General features: G+C 35.8%; 1 protein-coding gene across 1 annotated transcript; it reads left to right on the plus strand.

Annotated features, from left to right (window-relative positions):
• The first annotated feature begins 17,229 nt into the window (after window positions 1-17,229).
• Window positions 17,230-20,199, plus strand: LOC132279118 (high mobility group B protein 3-like). The gene is made up of 8 exons (XM_059781047.1): window positions 17,230-17,365; window positions 17,452-17,506; window positions 17,729-17,827; window positions 18,760-18,817; window positions 18,966-19,010; window positions 19,137-19,217; window positions 19,324-19,425; window positions 19,759-20,199. Exons 2-8 carry the CDS (start codon window positions 17,460-17,462, stop codon window positions 19,774-19,776), a joined length of 450 nt encoding a protein of 149 aa, XP_059637030.1. The 5' UTR covers window positions 17,230-17,365; window positions 17,452-17,459; the 3' UTR covers window positions 19,777-20,199.
• The last annotated feature ends 541 nt before the right edge of the window (window positions 20,200-20,740 follow it).

Here is a 20,740-nt window from a genome sequence, read left to right on the forward strand (position 1 = left end):
ACCAACCTATTTGGAATAAGAATGGGATTAACTAAAAGTTAAGTCCCGTGGATTTGTATTGTCATGGCAACTACTTGTTGAGCGGCAATACCAGGGATTTTGGATGGATTTTATATATGTACTGTTATAGTGCCTCGGTATGAGCTTGAGCCTCAGGACCGATGGCTAGGGAGCGTATATGCATCGGGATGTGTAGCTGGCTACGGTGGTTGGAGGTGTACCCTGTTTAGGTATAGGTACATATGCCCACTTCGTGTGCGTTTTAGCATGTTACCTCTATTCAGGTTGAGACCGGCCTGTAGTCCAGTGAGAGTCCTTTAGTGTGACTATATATATATTTACGGACTATTAGTTATTGTTGAATTGTTTAGGATGTACATGCGTATCGGGCCTCTGTTTGGATTGTAGTAGTATAGAACTTGCGCGTGGGCCTGACCCACTTCTATTTTTCAGGTACACGACAGTTCCAGGCTTAAACGTGTTCGTGCTGAGCAGAGGTCTCTATTCACTCTTCCAACGATGTAGGGCTCTCTATATAGTTTTATTTCTGGACGTTTATTACATTTGTTCTATCTTCCGTTTGGATGTTTAATAGGGGTCCACTAGAGATGGATTCCCAAGTTGTAAACTGATGGAGTTTTGGAGTTTGGGTTTGATGGATTTTAATAATTATAATATTTTGCGAATTCTATTTTTATTTCCTTCCAGCTTTAATTTCATTTCTTAATTTATTTTGTATTCCGTGTTCATTATAAAATATTAATTGTTTGATATTCCCTCGGGTTTGGGCCTGGGCCTGATCAACCCGTGTCTCGGATCCGAGGGGTATCTCAATGCATGCTCATTTCCTACGAGTAGCTTTATGTTACTCAACCCAAAGTAACCAGGGACATTTTTAAGGTACAAAGATTTGGTTCGTGATGCTTATCATTCATTGGGTGACTTGTAGCTTTTAAGTTTCCATTTCATGCAAATGTTAGCATGAAATGCCATTTTGTAGCCTTATATGTCAAAACTTGTATCTTTGATTCCATATATGTAATATGTACATAAGTACACCTTTTGTAATGTATTTGTCATGTATGAGATGAGGTCGAAGGCCAATGACATGTATTTTGTATCCTATATAACTTTTAACTTTATGAAATATTACGGAAATATTAAAAAATCACAAGCCATTGCTTCACCATGTTTGCATCGGGTGTAGGAATTCTATTCTTTTTCTTTCATAGGGTCTCTATGATCATGTAAGAGGTGTGGCTAAGTGCCAAACACCATTTTGTTTTAGGTTTCGCATTTTTGTTTCATTTATTGCATTTTAAGGCATTTTATGCAAAAATCGAGGTTTGAGAGGTCCTATTTTACATTGGGGTTATTTTGAGGCCGCGAACTATTGGGACGCGTCTTAAATATCTTTTTACGTTTGCGTGTATGTCCATATTTCACAAAACTCTTAAGTTTTAACTTTGGAACTATTTTTGGGTGATTTATGAATTTTTATGAAAAATTCATTCATTGGGGTATCATTTGAAGTTCCTCTTTGTTTTGACATGTTTTGGATGCTTGAATGAGGTTAGGGAATATTTTTAAACTTGTTTAGATCATGTAGAATGCATGCATAGCCTTAGAGAAGGACCAGGCACTTTCCACACACATTGCAGCAGCTTTCTCTACTGCAATAGATGTGTCGATCGGCTGATGAAAGCCATCAGCCGGTTGACAAGCCCTCGAGACTCATTCCAGTAGCTTTCTAGTGAAAATCATCGTTTCAGCCGGCTGATGATGGTGGTTCGGTCAGCTGATGATTGAGTTTTGGCTGGCTGACCCTTGCCGTCAGTCGACCGATCCTTCTTGGAACCCTTCCTTTTCAGTTTCTCTTGGACAGTTTCCTTACATCGACTTCAGAGGGACTTATCTCACTCGTTTAAAACCCAAATCAGGTCGTTCTTGAGTCTAAATTCAAGAGCTTGAAGTTAGCTTTCTAATGGTACTAACCACACTCCAAAAATCCAACTGTAATGAGAATTATTTTAGTTTTAGTGAGATAGGGTCATGGTATCTCTTAAACGAAGAAGGTCGTTTTGTTCCATTTTCGTCTCTTTTTCGTCCGAACTCCGAAACAGGCAATTCTTGAGTCTAACTTCATTCATTTTTCATTGTCTTTCCAATGGTGTGCTCGATAGCACCCACTTTCATTTTAAAAATGACCATTATGCCCCCAAGGTTCATTCTTGTCCGTTTTTGAAATGGCGCTTCTGCATTTGTTTTCTTTGGGTTTTATGATCTCATTGAGGGTCACATTGGTGTCTTAGAGACGTGTTGTATCTCTAGAGATCATTGTTTTATCTTTTGCTTCCGCATCTTGGATCCGTTTCGGGTCACCACAGGACACACTGGGTTGAAAAATCCAGGGTCGTCACACACTGCGACTGTAACGACCCGGTCATTTGCCTTCCTTTCCTTTTTCCTGAAATTTTATGAATGCATTTTTTTCGTTTAATTTTCCTTTCTGAACTCTGTTTCTTGTCGCTTAGTGTCGTCTCGAGTGCTTGGAAATAATTTCTAAGACTCTTTTCCATGGATTGATAACTTCCTTTGAGGACTGAGTCATTTCTATATTTTCACTTTTCGGACACTACGCGCTATTTCGTCCTTTTCCATATTCTGTCCTATCTCCGTTTGTCACTTGTTTGGCAAAACCTCACTTTTCATGCTTGGAGTTAGTTTTTGACTCCACGTACCTTCATCTTCAGTGGTTTCCTTGAAATACGTATCTTTACTTTTGCAAGAAAGTACTCTGGTTGCTCCTGGTGCCCATAGGGGCATGGATGCACAATTCTTTAGAATCTTTTTCTTTTCTTAGGGTGTTTTTCATAAATATCTTTTGAAGATATTTTATTTCAGGGGTATATAAGAAAATATTTTTGGAAGATATTTTCCTTTTGGGGCATTAGTGCAGTTAACCCTTTTTGTAGGGGTCATTGTGCAATTAACGAAAGTTATTGCTAAATATCTCGTCTGGAGCCTGGATCCTCGTACGGGATTCATTTTCACATTTCGTCAAGTCGTGTACTCTTAGAATTCCGTTTTGGTCATTTTTCTCCAGTTTCAGAGTTTCTAACCCCGGTTGCCGCCGAACTTGTTCGGGCCATATCTCTCTGCTCAGGACTCAGTTTTTGACACCGTTTCTTCTGTTATTCATGTTTTCTCATTTAGAATCTTTTTGTTTCAAGGAGTTTTGCCGTTTAAGCGCTTCTGCTCAAAATCCACTTTTGCAGACCCGGAGGGCCCTTTTGAGGCACTTTTAGGGTTTTTCTATAAAAAAGGAACTTAAGGAGAAAAATCAGATTTTTCATCATCTTCCCCACCTCTCTTGGCCGGATCTCCTAGCAGCCATGGCTGCCACTTCCTCTCTCCTCCTTTGATCCACTTTTCCTTGGTGAAAAGTCTTCGGCCTTAACATTTGTTGTTCGCCTCGTCGTGCTCTACCATTACCCCTTATTAGAAACCATTTCTGACCAAATTTTGAGTTCGGGATTGAGGTCAAGTTTGAATTTTCATGGGGCTTCTTGGGGATTCATATAGATCGTGTTGTCCCCGACAAAACCTAGGAGTTTCGTCGAATTCAGAGCCGTTTCAATTCGGTGGGGACCGGGATTTTCATCTCAAATTGAGATAGGGGGTGTTATAATTTACTTTCTTGCTCTATTACATGCTTGTGATGCTTATACAACTCAATTGCATGCTTGGATATTAAATCTAGAAATTTTGATTATTTATTTTCTAGTATGAAATTTAACTTTCTCGGTGAGTTATAGCATGTTTTAAACTTGTGGCTTGACATTATATTACACCTTGATATGTTGATTAACATATATTAAAATTGGAGCATTTGGATAAGAAATGAAGATTTTATTTAATCTTTATCTTGAATAAAATATTAAATCATGTGACCTTATCTAGCTTGAAATCAATGTATGATAGTATATTATATTAAGCCTTAACATGCTCTTTAACGTAGTTTAATTTGAAAGTAATTGGAGATGTTTTGAAATCTAGAGATTTTTAATTAATTTGATTAATTAAATTGCTCCGAGTGTACTATTCACTCCATTTAAATTCTGATTTGATATTTTTGATTTACATGCCATATAGCTTCACATATATTTGATTTAGAATATTTGGTGAGGTTTTGAAACATTTCATTTAATTAATTTCCTTATTTAAGATTTGATCCTCATGGTGATATACAACTTGGAATTAAATTGTGGCATGCTAGAAAATTAAGCTTTGGTATGGTTGTTCACATATATTAAATTGGGATTAATTGCATGAAAATTTCAACATTTATTTTATATTTAACTTTAGTGAAAGTTTAATTTACATAGGTATAACTTGTATGAAATAAGCTTGTAATGTGATATTACATTAGTTCTTGGCATGTTCTCTAAGATATGTTAAATTGAGAGCGTTTGGTTAAGTTTGAAAATCAAGAGATTTTAATTAAAAGAATTAATTAAAATCTATTTTGTGGTCCCATTAGCTTAATTAAGATTTTAACTTGATATTTGTATTGGCCATAACTTGTTTACTAGTATATATTAATTGTGGACCATTTGAAGTTGCTTTAGAACCTTGGTAATTAAATTAGCATGATTTAATTAGAGTTCTACTTTGTTGTTCCAATAACCTAATTGAGTTTTAGAATGGATATAGGTGATGACCATGCTATGTTCTTTAATATGTATTAATTTGAGGTTATTTGGAATTGAATTAGGATCTAGGGAATTTAATTATTTTTATTTAATTAAATTCTATCTAGTTGAGTCATGGATTTAATTGTGTTTGAAAGTCGTTTCTATATCAAAATCCTGGACATGGACTTGTTGTATATTCATTTGGTTATGTTTTGAGTATTGGATAACATAGTTGCTATGTTTATACTCATGAGAATATGTTTTCCTTATTGAATATATTGTTGCCTTGTGTAATGATTTGCATACTTCGTATTTAACATCTTTCATGCATAGCGTGTAACGAATCGCACACTGAAGATTCGACATTCATCATATCATATTAGTTGTGGACTTAGAGCATGCATGGTATAGGTTTCTAAATTTGGTTGTGCATGGTAGATAGTTGATTATCTTGTATATACATGCTAATATATACATTGTTACACAATTTGTTAATTTTGGAAACTTGGGGATGTCGTTGTTTGGCTACGGCTAGGACGTGGTTCTAGTACGGGGGATAGTCCCTATATGTAGTCTAGTGCGCACATAGGGTGGTTTACCATGGGCTAGTAACCCTAAAGTAACCAAGGTGTCAGCCTGATCCGTCTGATGTCCGAGTATCCACTTTGTTTGATTTCGCATTTCATTTTCAAGTTGATAACTAGGTGATGTTGTAACTTGTTGTTCCTTATTTGTCTTTCCATTTTAAGTTACATGATGTTAACTTTGGGAAATTATGCTTTATGCGTTGCATTAGAAGTTCCAATGTTGGTTAAATTGCATAAGTACTGTAAATTGTGTTTTGATGTTGTAATATAGCTTAGGAGTGATCCTATAGATACATTGTGAACATAGACGTTAGGTGGCATGACTCACTTCTGTTAATTACATGCTTTAGATTTTAAGTTGAAGGCTTTAAGAGTTTATACTTTGTTGCATTGTATAACTTACTCTTAGGTTGTTGAATTGCATGGATAATGTGATTCTTGTTAACTTGTATTCAAATATGCTTTTGTCATGTTGTATGGATTACTCTAGACCTAGTTTAATTACATTAAAAATGTGATTCATGTTAACTACAAACTTGTTGTATTAATTGGATTATTCCAATCTTATTTGTTTCACATATGTATATATATATATCATGATTCTTGTTGATATTATTCCATGGTAGTTTAGGATGATCCCTGAGTCTAATCTTTGACATAGGCGTTAAGTGGCATGATTCCTTTTGAACTATATCATGTTAGTCCTAAAAATCTCTAAAGAAATCGAGTCGATGCATGCTCATCCCCTACGAATAAACTTGTTAGTCTTGTTTATTCACCCCGAAGTTACTGGGTGTTTTGTAGGTAAAGAAGCTTTGTTGTGGGATACACAACACTCTTAGACAGGCTAGAAGTCTTGAAGTATTTTTGATGATATTGAATATGCGCATGTCAGCATATAATTTTTACTTTTGTTTATTTTGATAAAACTTGTATTATTTGATTCCATATATGTAAAGTGTGCATAAGCACACTCTTTTCATTGTATTTGACATGTATTAGATGAGGCCGGAAGCCAATGACATGTACCTTATATCCTATGTAACTTTTACTTTCAAAGTCATATTAAAAATATTGAAAAATGCCAAGTTATTGTTTTGCCATGGTTGCATCGGGTGTGGGAATTCCGTTTTCCTTCTTTTAGGGTCTCATTAATCATGTATGAAGTGTGGCCAAGGGCCAAACAGTCATTTGAGACCATTTCAAAATTTTGGTTTTCAAAATTCCCATTTCAAGTTCATTTTCGCCTTTTTGGCCGTTGGGGGGTCGGATTTTGACTCGGCCATTTTTGGGAGCCGCGAACTATTCCCGTGCACTCAAAATCATCATTTATGTTTGCATGAATGATCATTTCCATGAAAAACCCTTTCGTTTGTGTTTTAAGCCTCCTATGGACTCATTTCACCTTTTTATTGAAAAACTCGGCCCAAGGGCATTTTGGGGATTTCCTTTAGAAAAAAAATTCCGTTCTCGACTTTGTCACATAGAAAATGTGATTTTAAGGGGAGTTTCTTCACGACATTTTTTCGAAAAATGTCATCTTGACCTCGAAAATCGTGCTCCAAACTCATTTTTCTGCTAAAACACTGTTTCTGCTGCATTTTTAGCATTATGTTCAAGTTGAACCGGTCCAAGAATAGTTGAACTGGTTCAAGGTGTCATTTTGGTTCAGCTTGGGCATACTGCCAAAGTTGAACCGGTTCAAGAATGTTGAACCGGATCAAGTCTCCCAGAGTTTTCAGTTTTGGATTTCGAACTTCAAACTGATGTAACTTCTTCGTTTTAACTCCGAATTGGTCCGTTCTTGAGTCTAAGCTGACCGTGTCGAAGTGAGATTTGCAATGGTACCAATTTTAGCTTCATATTATTTTCCTATCTCAAGATATCCTCATTTTAGTGAGAGGGTGTCGGATTTGGTTCGAACCGGGATAGGGTTCAACTGGGATTTCAGTTCCTTTGGCCTTGGGACTTCATGTGAAGTTTCCAAAGGATGGTTTTGGATGTTTTTAATCTAATTTGACTTGTTAAAAGTTAAATTCCTTCCTCTTTAGGTAAAATGACCATTTTACCCTTGGTCATTCCTTCGTGGGGTTTTGATACCCTTATCTTCGTTTTGTTTCCATTGAGCCTCGAATCTGTTCAAAATTCCATTCTTGTGTCCTAGGGATAATGTACATCCCCATGGATTTGTTTTCAAGTTGCTTCCGCACTTTATTCATTTGAGTTCCATGACCTCATGGAAGGTCATCTTAGGGTCTTAGAGGTGTTTTGTGCCTTGGGAGACCGTTGTCTCATTTTTTGCTTTCGCATCTGGATCCGTTAATGGGTCAATCTTCGGTTCATCACTGACCCACCGGGTTGAATAAAAACTCGGGTCGTTACAGCGACTGCGAGCGATGCCGCGAGCGATAATACTAGGGATGCATACTGTTCAATTTGGACCGATTTAAGAGTTTTTTTGGAACCAAACCAATTTTATTGGATTCATAAAATTTGGAACCAAATCGAATCATTTGACGAAATGAACCAAATCAAACCAAATCATGAAAAACCAGTTTGGTTCGGTTTGATTTCATGGTTTCTTTTTATTTTTTTTATTTTTTATTGTTACAGAAATATTCATATTATCCACATACACAATAATAAACAAAATTATAAACATATTCAGAACTATTAATATATTCAGAACTTTTAATTTATTATTCTTTATCATTTCTGGAATTGAAGTAAATAAATTTAGAATTGCTAATAATCTAATACATTTAGAATTACAAATTCAATAATAAACAATAGGGCAAATTACAGAAAGTACCCTCCAAAGTTTTCATCTCGTGTAATAATATGATAGTAGGTGCCATATAACAAGAAGGTGCTAGTTGACCATTTGACCTTAGTGTATCAATATGAATTTATCTATATGACCTTGGACTGGTTTAAAGGAAAATTTTAGAAGGGATATGGTATTGTTGAGTTACATTTTTGCCCCTCCTTGTAGATAATGCATGTTTCTTTCCAATATGGGTTTACTGTATTGTTCCCTATTCTCATAGCCATTTCGATTGAAGGTTCTCTTTCTCTCTCTACGTATATATATATGTGCGTATATAAATATGGATTCAGTCATCGTATTCTTGCAACTCAAAAATAACTATTTTTCTTATACATATTTATATAAATCAATGCGCTATTTGGTTTACTAGATAACAGACAAGCAAGATTCAAATTTTCTCTTTTTTCTTTTTCTTACACTTAATTGAGCTTATCAATCTTTCAATTCTATGACCACAGTGTATGACCCTCACTATTGGAAAAGTGCCTTCTTTTTGTCCAGTGTGATTGTTTCTTGATTCTTTTATTAAAATATTTTCCTCCAAAACCATTGTCTTGGCAATTCCAAAAACGGCACTAAGTTATGTTGTTATGTTGTTACGTCAACAATATGGATTGGGTTGATGGCTTGAAGGTGGTTTGTGTAAACAGGTTGTTGCAAACTAGTTATGGACAACACTTGGAATTCAATGATGGGTTTGGTGTTGTAGATCAAGGTTTTGGGTTAGACCCAGTTGGTGTGGTGGCTTCTGGTGGAGTAAATTTGACGGCGAGCCATCGTCGCCACTTTGTTTTCGGGCAAATGAACTATTACCGCTACCACCGTAACTTGTGGTGCAGCCACCATTATCCTCACCTCCAAACCACCACCAACATCACCATCAAAACACCATAGCTGATGAAGCCATATAAGAGAAATAGGTGAAGTTTTGGTACTCAGACCCCATTGCGGCGGTTAGGTTAGATAAGAATTAGGATAAGTGTTTTGGTTTTTAAAATTACACGAATACCCACATTTTTTTTATGATGTGGCAGTATCTAATGAGGTCATATTTGTCCAAACAAGAAAGGTTATTTTTGTCAAAATAAATATCATAATTTCAGTTTAATAATTGAGCCTTAAGGTTATTTTGGTCCAAATATTTTTTTATTCCTTCACTGGTTTGATGTTCAGGGTCATATGTCAAGTCAATAAAATTACAAGGGTAGTTGATCATTTTATTACGCTAACTTTTATCCGAATGCAAGAGATGAAAATTTCGAAAGTAATTTGTGTAATTTGCCCTTAATAATACGTCACAATTCAATTCCGCCTCTATAAAAAAAGAGAAGAAAAAATACAAAAGAAAAAAAGGGTATAATCTAAAAATTTGATAAGGCTTGAGATAACTAAGAGTTGATCTTGATAGTTGTTACAGATTACTATGTGCAAGATGGATCGATAGTTATAATAAAACAAGGTATTAACAAGGTTTGAACAGGCTTACAGAAAACTTACAGAAAACTTTCTTTATTTAATCACCCAAGCTATTACAGAGAAATATTACAAAAGAGAGAAAAGAAAATTGAAAGATACATTGAAGGGAAACATTGCCCTCTATTTATACATAAAATGGACTTGAAATTATCATTTTGAAGTCCGCATAGTGCATGGGATCGTGTGCTAGAATAATGCAGTCGGTCGGCCCACCACTAAGTGCTGTCTCCTTATCTGATGGAAAGTTGACATCTGATGAAGGAAATACTGTTGAATCAAAGACTTTGGGAAAAGTTCTTTGTCTTCTTCTGTCGGCAGGATAAGAGGAATCTTTACTTTTTGGGTGGATTCATCCTGTCCTTCAAATGACCTGTGAGAGAGTCCCAATAGTCTGCTATTGTAATCTCTTCTTCAGAATTAAGATTTTCATTGGGATCTTGAGCATAACCTGCTAGACAAGAAAACGGATTTCCGTCTTGACTGGTCTGGCTAGAGACTGATACCATGGATGCATCATCTCGTACTGTAGGGGTAGAGGATTCAAAAGATTTAACAAATTTATTTCTCATAAAATCCATGCATTTAACCATTAAATCAGCTTCGGTAATTAATGGTTGTTGTTTTCTGATCATATCTTTAACAAGTTCAAATGGGTTAAAGATTTCGGGTTCTGGAATAGTTAACTTTGGAATCTTATCCATATATTCCATTGTTTTCTTTCTGATCTGATGGAGGAGGGCCTGGATAGGTTCTTGAGTCATGCCTGACCACCATCGATAATAAAAGATCCTCTGGAGGACCGGTAACTTGTCAGTGGTATAACCACATTGAAAATCCCATTTCCAAATCCAAGGGATTCCAAATTCAGTAAAGAACAATAGGGTGGATTTCCCTACAGGAATATTATCCTGTCCTCTTAATTGAGGATGAAATTGTTGCCATGGCAAATATAATTGACTGATTGATTCTGGCAACATATCCAGATCAGGGCCAAATATAGCCCACCAGGGTATAACTCAGTTTGGGAAATCAGCCTTAACTGATTGAGGGCATATCTTGAGGAACCAAGAATGCTTATGCTTCGGATTTTGATAAAAGAACGAATATGTCCAAGCTGAGATATAATCCCAATAATTGTAACTATGACCATAGGATATTTTCCTTGGTAAATTTGGATTTAATCCCCAGTCACTAGGCCGTATAAGCCTCTTAAAGATAGCTTTACTATAAGTAAGAGGACTATCTTTGGAATTCGGAAATTGCTTCGTGTGGTTGATCTCCACAGAGGAAGTTTCAGTAAGGATGGCTTCATAGATATATCTATGGCAACCATCTGGTGCAGCATATTGTTGAGTTTGGAAATATCTGGATTTTACTTCCCAAGGATCTGGCATCCATTGCTCATCTTGAGAATCTAGTACCAATACTGTTTGAATATACCTTTGATTAGGTATCCATGGAGTTTCTTGTTCAAGAACCTCTTTCATGGTTGGTTTCTGTTGTTGTTGTTGCTGGGAACTACTGCTTCCTTTGGAAGGAGTTTTGAGCAGATCAGCAACATGCTCCAAATATGGAAACTGATCATCAGTGAGTGGTATAACCACTTTGGCCTTAGCCTTGTTTTTGCCACGAGCCTTTGGAGTATTACCCCGGCCCTGCCCATGGGGGGGCTGATTCATGAACCCTGCAAAAATTCACGAGTTAGAAAATCAGGTAAAGAATTAGAACTACCTTTAATATATTCAATAGAAAAATCAAAAGCAGATAAATCAGCTTGCCAACCAGCAAATATCTGTTTGGAAACTAAATTTTTTACATCTTTTTCCAGTACTTGTTTAGCAGCACTACAATCAATGCGTAACAAGAATTTCTGATTGATTAAATCATCTTGGAATTTATAAATGCATTTAACCAAAGAAAGAATTTCCTTTTTGATGGTTGAATAATTTAATTGTGCATTTTTCCAAGTTCCTGAAGTGAAGCGAACAAGCTCCTCCGTTCCTGTATTTGGATTGTTCTGTTTAAGAATACCACCGTATCCAATATTGGAGGCATCTGTTTCCACAATTTTGAACCATAAAGAATTAGCTAGAGCTAAGCAAGGAATTTGTTTGGCTCTGAGTTTAATCTTCTGGACTGCCTTGGTGTGATCCAAAGTCCATGGGGAAGGAGATTTCCTTAACCTGGTGTACAAAATTGCTGTGTCCTGTGCAAGATTTTTGTAGTGACTTCGAATATAATTCAAGCTACCCAGAAATCTTTGAAGTTGAGTTTTATCCTTGATTTCATCTGGAAATTTAGAAGCAAACTCAATACTGCGGTTAATAGGTCTAATTTTTCCATCACAAATTTCATGACCAAGAAATCTGACCTTAGTTAAAAAAATTTTAGTTTAGGAGCAGAAACTACTAAACCACTTCGGTAAATGACATCTTTGAAAATTTTCAAGTGTTTATAATGCTGATCTATTGATTTTGAGAATATGAGAATATCATCAATATAAACAATAGAAAATTCAGTAAAAGGATTAAATATGTCATTCAAAATATGTTGAAATTCTGAAGGGGCATTTTTTAACCCAAATGGCATCACTGTCCATTCATACTGTCCGAAAGGTACGCAAAAGGCTGTTTTGTACCTGTCTTCTTCTGTAATTTGTACCTGGTAATATCCGGATTTAAGATCAAATTTAGAAAAGATCACAGCAGATTGTAATCTATCTAAAAGATCTTTGATGTTGGGAATTGGGTATCTGATCCAACTTAAAGTAAGATTAAGTGGCCGATAATCAATAACCAATCGAGGAATTCCTCGTTCTTTTTCAGCATTTTTGTTGACATAAAAAGCTCTGCAACTCCAGGGGGAGTAGCTAGTAGTGACAAGCTTCTTAGCCATTAAGGAGCTGATTTCAGTTTTACATAATTCCAAGTAGTCAGCTTTCATGTGGCTGGGACTAGCTTTAGTAGGAATCATGCTATCGGTAAATCCCTTTTCATAGGGTAAAGAAACAATATGCTTCTTTCTGGCCCAAAAAGCATTAGGAATCTCACTACAGATTTCCTTTAGAAAGTGTTGCCGTAGTGACTCAATTTTCTGTTGCTCAGTGGGTTGTACCAATCTTTGATTAATTGCTAAGGAGGATACCTCTTTTTGCAAATAATTCAGTTGCTTTTCCTTAAAGATAATGTTATCTTTAAGAGCATTGATATGCTTATTTACTGGTGGGGTCAAGAACTGGAAAGTAATTGACTGGCCATGTAAAGTAGAGCATATTCCATGAGAATCAATTTTCCCAATTGGCATAATCAAAGCTAAAAAGGGAGTGCCCAAAATAACTTGTTGTACCATGTTTCTGATGAGTAAGAAAGTAGAGGGTAGACAAATACCTTCTTTACAAATGAAAACATGATTAAGTTTATACTTAATCTGCATATTTCCTCCACTTGCACTGGTAAGACCTTGAGTGGTTTTCTCAAAATATTGAGTAGGAACCAATCCTTCCTGTATGCAGTTCATGTCTGCACCACTATCAACTAAGGCAATGGCATTAGTGATTGTGTACTCCTGATTAATCACCAAATTGATAGATATATACCATTTTTGGTAAGTAACTTGATTCAAGAGTTGAAGATAATTAGTACCTTCTGATTGAGGAACTTCATCATTGGATGATGAAGATGGAATTGCAGATTTTGCTTTTAAAAGAGTAATTTCCAAATCCATCTTAGTCTGACGAGACTTTAATTGACGAATTTCTTCTTTTAAAAGATTAATCTCCATTCGAAGATCAGGGAGATTAGCAGGACGAGGATTTTGTCCTTGGTGTTCTAATCGGCTTAGAACTTCTTTCATGCTGTAATGATTTTCTGCTCGCAGAAAATCTGGATTATCCATGTCCTCATTAGATCGTGCCAAAGCAGAACCTATTTCAAAGACTTTCATCTTGATTTGAGGATCCTGGATATGATCTATAAGATCCAATAAGGATTGTTGAGTCGAAGTCAAAATATTTAAGCTTAACCCATTCATCTCAACAATTGCCTTATAATAATCATTATGCGAAGGATTACAGGAACCTCTAGGGTTTTCAATCTCTGCTTCAGAGGAAGAAGAAGACTGTAATTCCATGACAACATCTCCGTAATCACTTGATGATTCTGTTTCAGAAGAACTAGTATTAAGTAACAATTTACTTAATTGAAGTCTCAGTTCCTCTTCTATTTGAAGACTTCCGAGCTTTTCCTTAGTTCTGCATTTGTTTGCATAGTGGCCAATACGTCCACATTTGAAACATTTAGCCTCGGCTTTGGGCTTTCCTTTACCCTTTGCCTTAGGAGTATATTTCCTTTTAGGCTTAGTATACTGTCTAGAATTATCCTTTTCCTTTGAATAATTCCTTCGTTTGGAATACTTCCTTTTATAAGGTTTTTCAACCTTATTTCTTTTCCTAGGTTTAGGATAAGATAAGGGAGTCTGGTAGGCAAATTGATCACAAAATTCGCCTACTTCCTTTCGACCAATTAATCTTTGGGATTTTAACTGGGATTGTAACTTCAGATCATTACAGAGAGCTAGACCTTCCTGGATTACAATGTTGACTAATCCACCATAGGTATAGTTTCTGTAAGGGATAGAGATACCATTGTTCATATCTCTAAGCTTTTTCCTGATTCTTTCAGCAAAGAAGGTTGGTAGACCATCTACAAATTTGGCTTTCCAGTGCTCATGATTTGCATCATTGAGTTGGAGAACCTTTGCCAAGAATACATCTTTATACCACCGGAAATGAGTTAAAGATGGACATCTTAGATTCTGTAGAAGTTCACGACTCCGTTCACTATTAGCACCTTCAGGGCCAACAAAATGTTGGATAATAGTGGTAATGAGTGTGTAAACCGCATCAGGAGCAGGGCCTGATTGTTGAGTAGCTTCATCTTTAACAATCTTGGTAGCAGAAAAGATTTTAGCTTTCTGAATGTCAGTGAGAACATTATCCCACCATCCTTTAAGGATTCCTGTAAAACCAGCAACGACAAACTTAGCAATGGTTGGGTCAGTATTGTTGTTGATTTTACAAACTTGGCTATACATCAATATTTGATGAATAACCTCGTAAATCTGATAATCAGATTTGCCATCTATGTTCCATTCATAAATGGTCTTGCCATGAAAAGATTTCTGTGTATGAAAATAATCTTCTTCATACAAGATATCTTGAGGTGTGGGTCTGGGATAATAATATCGACTCGGAGCAGGGGCTGTATTAGAGTGTATATTCTTATCATAGACAATTCTGTTGAACTCAGGTATCTGAGTAAAATCATTTTGGAATACCTCAATATGAGGTAACACATTCTCAGAATCAGAACCAATTTCAGATTCATCATGGGATAAAGTCTGAATTTTGAGTCCTTGAATTTTCTGAGTAAGAAGAGTAAGAAATTCTTCATTCTTCTTAGGATGTGTCAGATTGAAGCCTTGAACTTCAATTGCAGGTTTCACCAATGCTTTGGATAAGGAAGCTTCTGGAGGAGAAGTTTTCACAGAAATACACTTAGTATTAATTGTATTTAATACCGTGTCTATTCCCGTTTCAATTCTCCCAAGCTGGGACCCTATCGTTTGTAAGCAAACATTAGTATAATTGTTCTGCCTGTAAACCTGAGTAATGTCCTTTTTAGTAGCATTACAGGATGGATCAATTATTCTAGGTTGGCTATAAGCCTTGGTTTCCACTTTAGAACCACTGTCAGGGTCAATTCTTTTCAGAATTAAATGTTCAGGGGGAGGATGGACAGAGTGGAAAACCTTATCTTCAGATGTGGTCCATGGTTTGAGAAAATCATCCAATATGTTGATATTAACAAGAGAATGATTGGTCATGTAGAACCAAGAAACAAAAGGTATAACCATTTTGTGTTCTTGTAGAAAGTCATAAAATTGGGTTTTAAAAAGTTGTAATTGATTTTGGTCAAAACTTTTGAAATACCAATTTCTGAATTCTTTATATTGATCCTGTTGAAATTCAGTATTAATGGCCATTCTATCAGGGACAAAATCCATTAAAACTAATATTCATGAGGGTCATTGATGTCTGTGGGATCTTCAAACTGATCCTTGACAGATTCATTTCCGATTCCCATTTCAGATGGAGTTGGGCTGAATTCAATCCCAAATTGGCGACGAGACATACCTATTGGTGCTTTCTCGTAGACTCCTCTTGGAATTTGATTCGGAGATTGTTGTATTCCTTTCAGCTTGAGCTTGGAATCAACTGCTTCAGGGAGTCCTTCCTTACGGTAATCTGACGAGATCGAATGTCGAGAAGGAGGACAAGAAACATGATAAGGAAGATGACTTCCTTTAGATGATGTAGATCTAGATAGATCTATGGATTTTCTGAAATTCAGAAAAACATCACCATCTTGGTCCTGAATAACACAGTCTAAGCTATGATTAGCAATTGGCTGTGCTGGAACGACATTAGAAATCGTCCAGTGTTCAGGAAATGTTATCTCACTCCAAGGAATCATCCTTTTTGTGGCAACATTTGACGTGTACATGTTGGTATCCCATAACGCTGTTACGCCTTTAGAGTCTTTGCGTATGGCATTGGGACACATAGTATCAAGTACTTTGTAATGGATGCGATAAATAACACTTATCACTTCTGATCCAGGTAAGTAATCATATCCATAAGTCTGAACCCGAAGACTAACTGCCTCATGGATATTTTTATCTGTTAAAGATAAATTCAGACTAGGATAGACATTAAAATAAACCGGTCCATGACATAGACTGGTTTCCAGTGCACCCATCAAAAAAGAGTGAAATTTCAGACATCGAGCATCCCTAAGGTTTGCTTGAATACAGGCATCCATACCTAACAAGGTTAAAGGTTTAAAAGCAATTTGAATTAAACCTATATGGATGTATTTATATTTATGCATGTGCCTCTGAAGGTCACGGGAAGACAATAACTTAATTATTGTATCCTTAGTGCTTAATTGCATGGTCTGTTCCATGGTCTTAATAGTCCATAGATCAGCTAAATTAAACATTCCGATTTTGTAAATGCTTTTTGCACTTACTGGAGGGATAGTCCATCTGTTCAATTTATTTTGAACATTGGTCCATTCCACTACTTCAGTATTTTTTACCAGTTCTGAGTCCTGGTTGTCCTGTAGTCCTGAAGAAGAGGACGAAGATGGTTGTAACATGTCTGTTAATTATTGTTAATGCTTTAAGGTCTGAGCAGTATAAATATTATTATATTATGTAGTGAACAGTAAGTTACTATTCTGTCGTCGTTCTGCTTAAGAGAGATTCTATTATTCGTCTGTCAACGATTTACTGGAAACAATACCCTGTGTAGCAATTTAATGCAAAAACGGGTTAAACATTCCAACGCGACTTTTGGACGACCCATAATTGAATCTGGGATAAACATAATTCAGACAGAATAATAGTCATATTGTTCAGTACATAATTACGATAATAATAGTCAGATTTTGAAGCGATTTGAATTACTAATATTGGGAAGGAACCGAAGCAAACATTTACCATCATGTAAAGAAAGGTCAAATCGAATCAAAGCACACGGATCGAGGACGTGGCACGAAATTTCACATCCCGCCTAAACCCTGTCGTTTTTTTTCCGTCCGTGAATTTTCAATTTCCCCAATATTTATTATCAGCCCCTTTCAAAGCCCAATCTCCTCGCATCTCTCACAAACACCCGCGCGCGCATAAACCCTAATACGTTCATCGAAGCGGTAGGAAATCATCGATTCTTTATCTGATTCTCGCCCTCTTCGATCAGTTCACACAGTATCAGTTACTAATTCGACAGTCTTTGCAGGAATCGCCATGAAAGGCCGTAAATCTAAGACCGAGTCAAAGAAATCAGACAGCAAGTGAGTCTAATTTTTTTAACTATTTTGATGATTCTCTCTCTTAGTTTTGTTTTTATCAAAGAAAAAACCCTTAAAATCATAGCGGTGCAGATCTGAGATCGATCTTGTTGTCTCTCATTCTTCGTATCTCTATGTCTATATATTTCATGTACGTGAATGTATATTTGTATACATGTGTATATGTATATGTCCTCTAATACCCGTTTCTGTTTATTGTGATAGGCTTTCTGTGAAGACACGCCCTACCAAATCATCCAAGGGAAAGGCAGCGGTGGACCCAAACAAACCCAAGAGGCCAGCCACTGCTTTCTTTGTTTTCATGTATAAATCTAATCTATGTTTCATTCGAATTTTCTCTTTAATACAGTATACAGTATTTAATTTTCTTCTCTAATCTGATTAGAGGCCCATGCCTTTTAGTGTGTGTTGATGTCATAATCCATGTTTAGTTGGAACCATGGTTCGATGTGACGTCGGTTTGTAATCATTTTTCAACACACACGTCCATGAATCGACACCTCCAAGAATCGGTTGGTAGACTGCGACCGCCTCGCAAGGGATACTTTTACCGATAGTGCGATTGCATTGGAATATAATTGCCACAAATGATAAGGCCCAAGAATCAATTAAAAGATTTTAGGAAAATATCTTATTCACGGTAGGTGGTACCTATCATTTTAATAGACCCATAATTAGACTATAGACCTTTTTCTTATTAGATTAAGATTTTCCATAGACCTCAGTCTTAGAATGCTTAAAGCAAACGATTTCTTTTGGCTTAATTCTATCACTGCTAGGGTGTAGTTGATCCTATAGACTCGGTTATGAACACCAAGCTCTATACCTGAACATAAAGTCTCAATTGTAGCTCTTTGCTTTAAGAAATTTCTGTCTAGCTTGATGATTTTCAATCCAGATTGGACCAAGTTTCATAAAGTTCTATTCAATCTCGTGAAAAAACCAGTTTCAATGAAGATTAGGCCTGCCCTGTAGTGCCCCTTAGTTGTAAACTAATTGTGCACAAACACCACTTCCTCCTTCAAAAGCCCAGTGAAAAGCATACACAGTTGAAAGAAAGGATCAAATTCACTTTTAATGGGGTATATTACTTGAATCAAACACCATTCACCTACAACATTTTAGACTGCAGCACAAATTATTTAATTTTTTCTTGGGGGAAATTTTGTTCTATCTGTTTAGGTTTATCTTTATATTTTGTTAATTATTCATATCGTCATCTTCTGTCATTGAAGGGAAGAGTTCAGAAAGCAGTTCAAAGAAAAGAATCCCAACAACAAATCAGTTCCCGTTGTAAGTAATTTCAGATTTATATATATATATATATATATATGTCTTCTTTGTATAGTTTGTTGTGAGTCTCATCCCTGTGTAATCAGTTTTATTTTCTCTTAGCTTAGATTTTGTTGTATTTATTTATTTTTAATTTTTTGGAAAATAGGTAGGCAAAGCTGGTGGTGCCAAATGGAAGTCAATGTCTGATGCTGTAAGTAATGAAAAATAGAGTAATTCTATTATGATTATGATTATTGTCTATGCCCTTTTCATATGCTTATAAAGTAAACAAACTATCAATCAATTTGTTAATTGAGATTATATTAACAAAATTTAGGAGAAAGCACCCCATGTATCCAAGGCAAACAAGCGGAAGAAGGATTACGAAAAGAACATGGACGCCTATAACAAGAAATTGGTGATTTATTATTTGTTTTGCAATGTTGGGTGTTATTGTTTTTGTTTCATTATGAGTTGTGGTGGTTATGATGGTGTTTAATTTATACCCTTTTAAATAAAATTAGGCTCAAGGTACAAATGCATCTGAGGATGAAAATGAGGAGTCTGACAAGTCCAGGTCTGAAGCCAATGATGAGGATGATGAAAGATCGGAGGGCAGTGGAGAGGTTTGTGTGTCCCCCCCCCCCCCCCCCCCCGGCGGAGTATATTTTCAGATAATTGTCATTTATATTTCTTTGCTATTTTTTGAGATTTTGAAAACGGTTTTCTAAATAACAAACCAAGTAAGACACTACTTTCTTAAGTTTTTAGAATCAAGAAATGGAAATTTATGTTGTGTTTGGTTGCATGAATTTGGTGCCTTGAAATTGAAATTGGGAAAGAAAAAAAAAAAATTGAACTAAAATTTTTCCGGTATCAGTTTAAACTATTTTGACACATATTTCATATGATCGAACATATGATTTATTTTGTTGAAAATTATGTTTTTGTTTATGCAGGTGGAAGATAGCGAGTAGGATTCAGTATAATTGGCGGGCACTTTTGGTGTTTGGTGGCTTCTAATCCCTTGCTCTTGTTACTGCATTTTGATGGATTCTGGTGACAAGTATGGGCACTTTTGGGTTAGGTGGCTTCTATGTTAATCCCTTGCTCTTGTTACTGCATTTTGATGGATTCTGGTGACAAGTGTATTTGCCCCTGCCCTTTCATTTTGTTTTGCCCGCCAATTTTATGGTATAGTTGGCAGAATTTGTGGAGCAAGCTAACCTTTCACTTGGTTTGAATGAAGCTCTTGGATTGGGGGAACGAAAAAAAGAGTTCTTGTATGCTTTTTGGTACTATTCCTTAAAAGGCCTTCTGCAATGGGTTTGTAGTCGTTGAATGAGTTAAAAGTCACGGGGGAAAATTATTGCAATCAGTACAAAGTCATAGGAAAATAATTGCTTGAATTTACTATTCATTTCTTCTCTTTTCTTTCTGAAAATATCTGTAGGACTTCTGAAGTTAACTTCATTATGATACGGACTTCTGAAGTTAATTTCATTACGATACCTGATAAAATGGATTTCAGAATTCGAATGTAAAGTTATCTCTTGAGTGACTAACTCGCCAATTAAGGATTCACAATATTGCAATCTTATTATGATCCATCTGATTAGGTCACAATGTAAGCATATTTTGATTCATTAAAATGATGTTTTAAATGCAAAAATTAAGTACTACACGTATTTGATTTCGACTCATCTACTTCTTTCAATCTAAATAATAGAATTAAATTTACTTTTGAAAGTTTTTTTAGTATTCTTTTTATAAATAGAATGTTTTTGATAATTCATTTTTTTGTTTCGTTTAACACCCTTCCAAAGAATTCAATTCTTTCTTTTAAAACTCTTAGAACTATAGAAGACTTATTTTTTCAATTGACTAATTTGATTTTCGAGTTCCTTAAAAATGGGTTCAAAAAAGGAAGGTTTATGCATA

Source organism: Cornus florida, unplaced genomic scaffold, assembly GCF_030987335.1.
Source record: "Cornus florida cultivar Cherokee Brave unplaced genomic scaffold, ASM3098733v1 CherokeeBrave_3.0.0_Hap2_Chr10, whole genome shotgun sequence".
In the NCBI taxonomy this organism is placed as follows: domain Eukaryota; kingdom Viridiplantae; phylum Streptophyta; class Magnoliopsida; order Cornales; family Cornaceae; genus Cornus; species Cornus florida.

Bases quoted from the DNA above. Each gene is read 5' to 3' on its own strand.
- LOC132279118 (XM_059781047.1), top strand. From the start codon at position 17,460: ATGAAAGGCCGTAAATCTAAGACCGAGTCAAAGAAATCAGACAGCAA. The intron at 17,828-18,759 runs GTATAAATCTAA...CTGTCATTGAAG, and splicing joins ACTGCTTTCTTTGTTTTCAT to GGAAGAGTTCAGAAAGCAGT. The intron at 19,218-19,323 runs GTGATTTATTAT...AAATAAAATTAG, and splicing joins ACGCCTATAACAAGAAATTG to GCTCAAGGTACAAATGCATC.